Source organism: Oculina patagonica, chromosome 12 (assembly GCF_052425735.1).
Source record: "Oculina patagonica isolate OP01 chromosome 12, crgOcupat, whole genome shotgun sequence".
NCBI lineage: Eukaryota > Metazoa > Cnidaria > Anthozoa > Scleractinia > Oculinidae > Oculina > Oculina patagonica.
In genome coordinates, this window is record NC_135769.1 from 6,676,491 (window position 1) to 6,686,278 (window position 9,788).

General features: G+C 38.7%; 1 protein-coding gene across 1 annotated transcript; it reads left to right on the forward strand.

Annotated features, from left to right (window-relative positions):
- Positions 1-1,858: 1,858 nt before the first annotated feature.
- Positions 1,859-9,477, forward strand: LOC144631755 (neuropilin-2-like). Its single transcript, XM_078490306.1, has 10 exons — positions 1,859-1,995; positions 2,215-2,558; positions 2,948-3,089; positions 3,823-4,169; positions 4,973-5,114; positions 6,197-6,373; positions 6,969-7,145; positions 7,345-7,632; positions 8,213-8,524; positions 9,243-9,477. The coding sequence occupies exons 1-9, from the start codon at positions 1,959-1,961 to the stop codon at positions 8,521-8,523; spliced, it is 1,965 nt and encodes a 654-aa protein (XP_078346432.1). The 5' UTR covers positions 1,859-1,958; the 3' UTR covers position 8,524; positions 9,243-9,477.
- The last annotated feature ends 311 nt before the right edge of the window (positions 9,478-9,788 follow it).

Below are 9,788 nucleotides of genomic sequence, written 5' to 3' on the forward strand. Positions count from 1 at the left end.
TTTTAAGCCCCCTTATCTGTTTCGGTTTTTACATGTTGGTAAATGCTTGAATTCTAACCTGACTTCCATATGCAAATTTTCACAAATACTTAAGATTTGTCCGTAATTTTCTGTTTTCCTGTATAGCTTATTAAAATAGTACAGGGCGCATTAGCATATAAAAAACGGGTTACACGAATTAACTCTATTAACATGAATAACTTTTCCGTTAATACAAGTACATCTTTATGGCCCAACAATGCTCGTTATTAATTAATGTTATTAACACGTTCAGGTTGTGACGCTCCTTTGGGAATGGAAGATAAGAGAATCCCTGACTCTAACATCAAAGCTAATTACGAGGTAAGTGTAAAATAATACATCTACGTATATCAGGCATTTACCGTTTCTAAAGTCAGTTTAATGAATTAACCCGAACACGCTCACGGTAAATATGAAGAAAAGATCATGAATTTTTGTCTGTTGGACTTGTTTTGAAGGCGATTTCTGTGACAGTCGTGATTTACTGGACATGCCCCCCATGAAGCAGCTATTGCTATCATATTCCTGGAATGAAACCTTTATCTAAATCAAATTTAGCTGGAGTTATCGAGAACTACGTTCGTTCGGTGCTATTGGTAGCCTCATCTCACTGCCGGATTGCTTTGCTCGCCGACTCACCCAAAGTAACCCAAAGTAAACCCAAAGGTGTGCCCGCTCGCAGGCTATACTATTGGAGGTAGAAGATTAAAGCCTAAGTATGACGTAGCATAATTCTCCAAATAAGGAAAGACGAGCAATGATGACGATGAAGTCTTCAATTAATGTACTGTATTTGCAGTATAGTACAGCTTATGGAGCTACCAATGCAAGGCTTAATAACGTGGTAGGATACGGGGCATGGTCAGCCTCAAACAAGGAACAAGGACAGTGGATTCAGGTGGATCTGGGTGACATCACAAAAGTAACAAAGATCGGGACACAGGGCCGAAGTGATAAGGCGCAGTGGGTGACTGAGTACAAAGTGTCTTACAGCTTCGATGGCGGTTATTTTGAGTTTTATAAACATGACCAATACAGCCCTGAACGGGTGAGTTTAAAAAAAAAAAAAGCTTAACTGAAACTTGTACGGCAATTAGTTTTTGTTATTGCTTGTATTCTTCTGTTGCGTGAAAATTGACTTTTGTAAAGGTCGAAACACACTAGGCGACAAGTCGTTCCGTGTGAACTGCTTCAAAACAAGGCGCTGCGACAAGACGCTTGATCGGTGCACACGCAGCGAATTTGGAAGAGTGGGAATGTGAACAAATTATCCAATTCAATATGGCGATTACACATGACGCTCTCTCATTGTCCCAGAGACTTGTCGCAGCGATCAGACGCAACAATTCAAACTGGTTTGAATTCGTGCAACTGATCGCAGCGACAAAATTCTGTTGCAGCGACAAAGATTGTCGCAAAAATGCACCATTCCACACGAGGCAACTGTTGAGCAACTTGTCCCCACGACATGTTGCAGCGACTTATCGCCTAGTGTGTCCCGACCTTAAACGAATAGCGTTGTTACACGGGTGAACTTTCTCACGAACTGAAGAAATCGTTTTAGGCTTTTTAGGTTGCGTTAGCCGACCATTATGAGCGTGGTTCTTTTTCAACTCAAATTAAGTTTAAGTTATTGTTAATTCAGTGGTAACACTTCAAGACATCCAGTTCTGTCTGAAATTACACTCGTGCTTAACCAGTCGGGTTGCTACTTCGTTGTAGTCCACTTAGGTTAGTTTCTCGTATGATAAAAGACCGAGTCCAACAGAGTCCTATTGTCATTATTCGCTAAAGGAAAAGTTAAAGAAAACTGGTTTTTTTTATAACTTCAGGTATTTACTGGTAACAGCGACCAAAATGGCATCGTCATCAACCCATTGGATCCACCAATCATTGCCCGCTACATCAGAATTCAGCCAGTGAAGTATTACAGATGGATGTCACTAAGAATGGAGTTGTATGGATGCCGTTCAGGTAGGAAGATTTTTTTTTTATTTCACAACTATAAGTAAATATATGTAATTAACATATCTTTTTTTATCACATGGGGTTGATTTAGTAAAAAGTCATTCAAGAAATCGAGTGACGAATCCTTTAAAGATAATCCGTCTACAATAGGTTGGTAGTAGTCACTCAGCTGTTAATAGTTAATGACAAGTGAAATGACACAAAGTGTCCCAATTTCTCTTTCAGGTTTTTCTACTCCGCAACCTCCTGTTTGTCAGGAAGGATTAGGATTGGAAAATTATGCCATTCCCGACTCCTCGATCACGGCTTCAAGTTCATATTCAAGCACGTATTTGCCAGGAAATGGACGACTTCATTTCAAGAAAAAATCTGGACATTACGGAGCCTGGGCAGCTGGCAATAAGCGCGATAACAGTTGGTTTCAAGTGGATTTTGGCCGTTTTGTTAAAGTGACGATAATTTCCACTCAAGGAAGAGATGACTCTGCAAAGTGGGTGACAAAATACCGTGTGACGTACAGTTACGACGGACAATTTTTCCGGGACTATAAGGAAGAAGGTTATGTCAAGGTATTTCATTTTAAAATCCATTCCATGTTTGGTAATCCACGCTAAATCGAAAGGAGGGAGCGTGTCCTCTTGGTAAGGGCGCTTGACTTGCAATCCGGAGGTCCCGGGCTCATATCCTCCTCCCTGCCACTAGATGGATTTGTATTCGGTGGACCCGAATTGAACTCCTCCACGCTTTGTAAATAGCAAACTGGTCTGAGCCTCCTGCCAGTTGGAATTTTTAGAAAGTTTCTGTTCTATTTAAGATGTTTGTTTGTTAGTTTACAGTGTCCCCAATTAGCACAGCGGTGCTAAAGACATAATTTATTTTTTAATGTTTTAATTTGTTTTCCCGTTCTGTATTTTGTCGCTAAAGACAATTGCCACATCATTTATTTGTTCTATTCAAGGAATTCGAAGGGAACAGTGATCGATACTCAGTTGTGAGTCACAAACTGGAGAATCCTATAATTGCACGATACATCCGAATCAATCCAATAAGCTATCATAGTTGGATTGAAATGAGGGCTGACTTCTATGGCTGTAAATCAGGTAAGAGGTTGTCAACGTACCCACTCTGTATACTTTTTGGATGTTCTTTTTTATTTCCCTGTGAACAGTTCATTTATAGATCTTTGGGTGTGCGTCTGCTCTGTTGCTAAATTGCCAACAGGGAACGGTTTGAATAAAGATACTTTTCCCCTTTGCTCGCCCCTTGTCCTCATTATTTTTGGGTAGTGCCGATACTCCTTCTTTCCTTCACTTCTTTAACAATAAAGCATGATTTTTTGACAATTTAATGGATAAAGAATTGGGACTTTTCAATACCCAATGTTTTCTTTCTATCGCTTTTTGTTCGTTTGTGCAGGTTGATCGCTTGTAGCCGTGTTGCTATTTCATGCTCAGTAGTTCCGTTGATTTAATTTTGCTTTATAATTCACATTGTTTGTAATCTTTTTCGTGCTGTTGCAATTGCCGTTGTTTTTTTTTTAATTTTCTTGTTTTTGTTATTTCTTTTTACTTTTCTTTTTATAATTACCTTGTTAGTTCCGACCCTTGGGCCACTCTATACGTTGACATAAATGTTGATAATTTTCTGTTGCGTTTGTCAGTTTAACAGCTACAATTCAAACATGTTTCCGTTTTATGAAAAACCAAACAGTTTGCGATTTTATCTTTTAATTATTGATTTTGTCGATCACATCACATACCGTAATGTGTTACTGATTTTGTTTCTAAGCACAACGAAATGTCATCTGCAACTATTTTTTACTGTCATAAATAGGTTTTCCAATTCCTAATGTCGTGTCAAGTTGCAAGGATCCACTAGGGATGGAAAGTGGCTTAATACCAAATTCCGCCATAACGGCTTCTTCCAAGTATAGTGCAGCGTATGGACCTGAAAATGCTAGGCTGAACTTTGAGGGAGCTGCTGGACGCTATGGTGGTTGGGTATCAGGAAAGAATGATCATAGTCAGTGGCTTCAGGTCAATTTTGGAAGAGAGACACAAGTAACGGGCATTGCCACACAGGGTTATCACAATAAGATGTACTTTGTCAAGAGTTACACCTTGCAATACAGTCATGATGGTTCTTCCTTCCAGCAATATCAACCAGAATCTCACACCAAGGTAAACGTATACGTATTTTGGGGTTTCACAGGATCTTTTTTTTTTTCAATTTAGATAGGGTAATATATTCGGATGGAGAGTTTTTTCAATACCCAACAAGTAAGACAACTTAAAGCTGACTTGAAGCAAAACTGCAACGTGCACTAAATTAGACAAATTAAACAAATTAATAATGGTTGTTCTTCAAAACGATTTATCAACTGGTAAGTTAGATAAAACACAGCATGAAAACATAATTATGCTGCGGTGTAAAGCTCAAGTAAAGCTGGCATAAATTTAGAATTTATTCAACTTTACGCTAACTTTACATTTTTTAAAGCTAAACTTTATGCCAGCTTTACTCTTTAGCTTAAAGGCAGATAAGATACTCTTTTAAACCAACTTTAATTCACATATACATACGGTAGCGTAAAGTTTGGTCTAACCTCCTTTAACAAAATTTAATTGATGGTTAAAAGTTGATTAACCAACTTTATTTGAGATTTAACCACCTTTAATATCACGTAAATCCACATTTTCATTCTGTTTATGTAAGTTTAATAAAATAGCTCAGACTCTTTTCTCGTAAAAAAAGCTGTTCTTTACCAAAGCTGTTCTTTTACAAAAAATTTACTTTTGTAAAGTATGTATGAAATATTTCGTGTGCACACGAACAAGAATCTTGTCGCAACCTAGCACTTTTACATTTTTCCCGTCGCAATTTCATAAAAGAAAAGAAACTTCCTCTGCTTTTCTGTTTGTTGTAATCTAATTAAAAACCATACCCAGCCTACAGCTTTAAACTTTTATTCTTCTTTTTGCAGATTTTTTTTGGAAACAACGATCAAAACGGCGTTATCAGTTATGATTTGATCCCACCAATTACCGCAAAATATATGAGAATCATTCCCGAGTCTTGGTACCGTTACATCGCTATGCGCGTAGAGTTGTATGGATGCAGAGCAAGTAAGATTATTCAATAGTTAAATTTTTTTAAACGTTGTATCTACTTTTACATGTAATATCTTGACTTGACGAAATACACCTCGCAATGAAAATCAACCTTTTCTTGAACTAGACGTTCTGTTTCTTCACAGTGCAAAATGCAAACATTCCAACACATCCACTTTTACCATGTAATTAGAGCGGTTTTCACTTCAGTGTTGGAAGTAATTCTCATTTGCTTTGGTTTTGCTATTACTTCGCTTAGCAATTGGCTAAAAAAATAACTCGATTGGATTCATATCGATCACTGGATTGTCTGCATCCTTTGTAATTGGCCAGAATGATTACCATGGTTTTAGTTTTACGACACTTGTGCAATTAAAAACTGCTATAAGGTAAGCCAACATGTCGTTTAACTTACGGCTTCCTCAGTGGCTTTGAACTGTAACAATCGTCATACCGACCTATCTTTATATTCGCCGTTAGTAACATTTATTTAACTAATCAGACAAAAAATGTAAAATTATTGTGCACAGGCTGAAAAATAAGTTTTAAAAAGAAACGTACCCTATTGATTGTTTTAAGTTAACGGCGGCTACTCTCCGTGGGGCGATTGGAGTCAATGTTCTGCATCCTGTGGTGCTGGGAAGCGCTCTCGAAGCCGTTCTTGTACGAATCCACCCCCAAGTGCTGATGGGAAGGATTGCTCTGGCCTGGGACCTGATACCGAGACAGGGGAATGTAACATTGGAGATTGTCCAGGTAAAAATCGAGAAGAAATAGCATTTTCTATTTCCATTTCAGAATGTTAAAGGCGATTTATAGATAACAACCAGACTTCTATCATTAGATCTCCGCAAGGGAATACTTAGAAGCCGCAGCCGAGCCAACTACCGATCCAGCGGATATGCAAAGATTTTTTCGATCACAGAAAATATCATGCAAGTCTGCAGATTTCATTACCTTAGTTATTGTCCATAACAATGATTTAGCAATAGCTCCTGTTCAAAGAAATTGGACATTATTCTTCTATCCACTTTGAGGTAGTTGTACTGATAATTTTAATTCGGATTTTTTTTCACTCGTTTACTCGTTCTTTGTAGTAAACGGTGGTTACTCAGACTGGGGACCATACGGCCAGTGTTCTAAGACTTGTGCAGGTGGAGTCAAGACACGAACTAGAACGTGTACCAATCCACCACCGGGAAATGGCGGAGAAGACTGCAGCGCCCTGGGACCAGACACTTCTTCCAGGAGATGTAATACTCAGGACTGCCCAGGTAAAATAGACTAATGGTAACCTTATAGTTCTTAAAGTAACGAGTTAACTTTCCGAAAGAAGCGATAAAACTCCTTGCATTGGTTGTTGGCTAATTTCTCGCACTATTGGCGTCTTAGCACTGTGTTGTTGTTGTTGGTGGTGGTGATGATGATTATGATGACGATGACGATGATGTTAGCTAATCGTAAAGGTAGCCAAAAGTAAAAACTCTTCGAAAGATGCGACAAAAAACATTGAATTGACTTGATGTCAAAATCACACAAAAGGAATAACAGATGCCATACGCTGCGTATAAAAATACCTGAAGTCAGCATTCTCCTCCGACTGCTTACATTGCCATCCTATAATCAACTGTGTGTTTGTGTGACTGCCTCTCAGAAAGAGACCTTAAATAGTGTATCGTATAAACTGTTTAGATAAAAGATTACTTCAAAATGTTATCCAAAAAACAAAACAAAACAAAAACAAAACATACAAATTTAAACATAAAAATCGTGTACATGTTTCACCTTTGTCGAAATTCTCATAAAAGTGAAATAAGCATACTCTTCTCTATTCGTTGATAAAAAGATTCTTCATTATTTTTTTCTAAGTAAACGGAGGTTATTCGGATTGGGGATCATACGGCATTTGTTCAAAGACTTGTGGAGCTGGGGTGCAGACGCGAAAGAGAACGTGTACGAATCCACCACCGGCAAATGGAGGAGAAGACTGCAGCGGACTGGGACCTGAAAGTTCTACCAGAGAATGCAACAATCAAGAATGTCAAAGTAAGAGAAAGATTCTTATTAAGTAATTTCACAAGTCATAGAATGAAATCGGAATCATGCAATCTGCAAAATAGATCAATCGCATTTTGTCACTCAGACAAAGCTGCTTTGCACGGAATTAAGCAATTCGGCTCGGCTCCCCCAAACTGGATATTAACAACGAGGTAACATAATAATTATTTTTTTATACTTATGATAGAATCTTGGACTAAAGTAGGATGTTACCAAAACAGAGGACGAGCTTTGGGTGATGTGCTGTTCAAACCTAACCGTTTTGCCAAGATTGCAACGAAATATGAGCAATGTGTGGCCGAGGCCGATGCCAAAGGGGTCACCCTGTTCGGTTTTGAAGACACCAAATGCTGGTCTGGCTCAAAAGCATACGATATGTACGGAAAAGCTGTAGGGAAGTGCGGAAGTACTCGAAAGGGTTTGCGTTATGGCTACGGGGCTAAGGAAACAATGTTTGTCTACGAAAAGAATGGAGGTAAATTAATTAGTGTGCATGCCATTGTGTTATAAGGGTAGATATGAATATCGTGGATTAGATAAAGGTTATCTGATAAGAGTTCAAGAGGAGGAGGGGGGATTCAATGCAACAGCATTCCATATAATAAAAGTAGAAATATTCCGAGATCCCTTATCCAGCCTACTTTACCACTTCGATTGAAAAGTATTTTTACCTTAACTTGACGCTCCATGTGTAAAGTTGTACCTCCGCGGCCGTCACATTTTTAAATGAAACTAAATAAAACGTCGAGTGTTTTTTTTAAAAAAGTAAAAGGACAGTTTTTCTTTCCAACTAGGTACTTCACAATGTCACATTCGTGCACACATAAAGCTCGTTGTTTAAAAAATTACACGTAAGCCTTCAAGTTATGTGATTTGCTAGTCATTAAATCATTGATTTCAAGCAAAAGATTTTACAACATATACCTACCATTCAGGTTTAAAAGACACGTGCAAAGTTTCTATAAAATACACTGAAAACACTGCGACAAGACGGGCTAGTGACAATCCTGGGTTTAAAGCATTTACTGAATCATTTATCTTTCGTTCTATCAAAGGGACTTGGCAACCAATTGATTGCTACAACAACGTCTCTCCAAAAGACGAGTTCGCTTTGCCGGAATCATTTGACAACAATGTGGGCAGTGTAACGGGACCCGATGCAATTTTCGACTACTGCAGGGGGAAAGCTGAAGCGTTTGGCTACAAGATGTTTGGGGCAGACGATAAGAGCTGCTGGTCAGGAGACGATGCTGAAAGTACTTATAACAAGTATGGAGAGTCCCACTTGTGCGATGTTAACAGGAAAACTGGCCATGGTGTTGGAAAAGACAAAAACGGAGATGTGTATGTTTACAAATTGGCATGAGGTAAGCTGATCAAATTAAATGCAGTCACTCACTTTGGTGTCACATTACCTTTTCTCTTGTAAAGCGTGGTTCTTAAAGCTATAACGCTATAAGCGATCTAGGAGACGCGGTGACCCAATAGTTGTCCGTTTGATACCAAATTGAGAAGTCCAGGTTTGACCCTGACAGAGGTCACTTTGTTGTGCATTTGTACTCTCAAAGTACCTATCCGCTACCAGAGTATACATAGCTAACTGGCGTACTGTTAAGCGGCCTTCACACGACAAAATAAAGTTGGCAAACTCAAGTTGATGTGTGTGAACGACACAACAACAATAGGCAAACAAGTTGTCAAACTGTTGGTGAGAATAGAGACAAGTTCTATTTTGTCGCCAACAGTTGGCCAACTTGTTTGCCGTTGCTGCGTCGTTCACACACCAACTCGAGTTTGCCAACACGAGTTGGCCAAATGTTAACTCCTGGTTTTGTTTTAACTCCTCGATGAATAAGAGATAACTGAGAGCTGAAGGTTACATGGAGCCCAAGTTAACTCAAATTTGTGCTTTCATCGCGGTTAATTTCAAGTTGAACTCCAGTTAGCAACTTCTATGAAGAAAACCATTTTAAACTCTGTTTATAGCTTGGGTGTGAATGGGGCATTGGTCTGTTTCTTACAGCAAATTCCTCCCATTTGATAAATTAGATACAATGACTTATTTTCCATTCTTTGTTTTTACAGGAATGGTCATGAGCCGATTACCAAACCGGAAATGAAGCAATCAATCACATAACCTAAGGGGTGCTGGTTTGATTCGTTGGGTAACTGGGGTTTAGCTTGCTGGTGAATATGAAATCATGGTGGCACGAGCCAAGAAAGTTCGAGTCGCTTAGTGTCAATTTTAGGCATCAATCTAAAGTGTAACTTAAACCAGCGATAACGTAATTTTAAGGTAATGAAAGGTGTTGGAAATAAAATTGTCGTGGTCTCATACAACTCTGTGTCTTTATTGTCAATTCTTTATTGTCAATGACGATTCATGAGCTGCACTCCTTTACACAGGCGACCCGTGTGCAGTGCAATACCTTGGGAGGGTGCTAAAAGTTTCTAGGCTCCTTGTTGTATCATTTAGCAGTTAAAGAGAGTTTGTGTCTAAAACTCCCACCGCTAAAACTATACCGATCAATACATTATGGTCTTATACCGGGAAAAAAACTGACGGCTCTATACTATCTCAGAGAAAATGATACTCGAATTTATCATCTTTACCGTCATAAATAATCAAAA

Coding starts and splice junctions, on each gene's coding strand:
- LOC144631755 (XM_078490306.1), top strand. CDS start 1,959: ATGTCACTAAGAATGGAGTTGTATGGATGCCGTTCAG. Junction 4,170..4,972: donor AACCAGAATCTCACACCAAG/GTAAACGTATAC, acceptor TTCTTTTTGCAG/ATTTTTTTTGGAAACAACGA. Junction 7,146..7,344: donor CAACAATCAAGAATGTCAAA/GTAAGAGAAAGA, acceptor TACTTATGATAG/AATCTTGGACTAAAGTAGGA.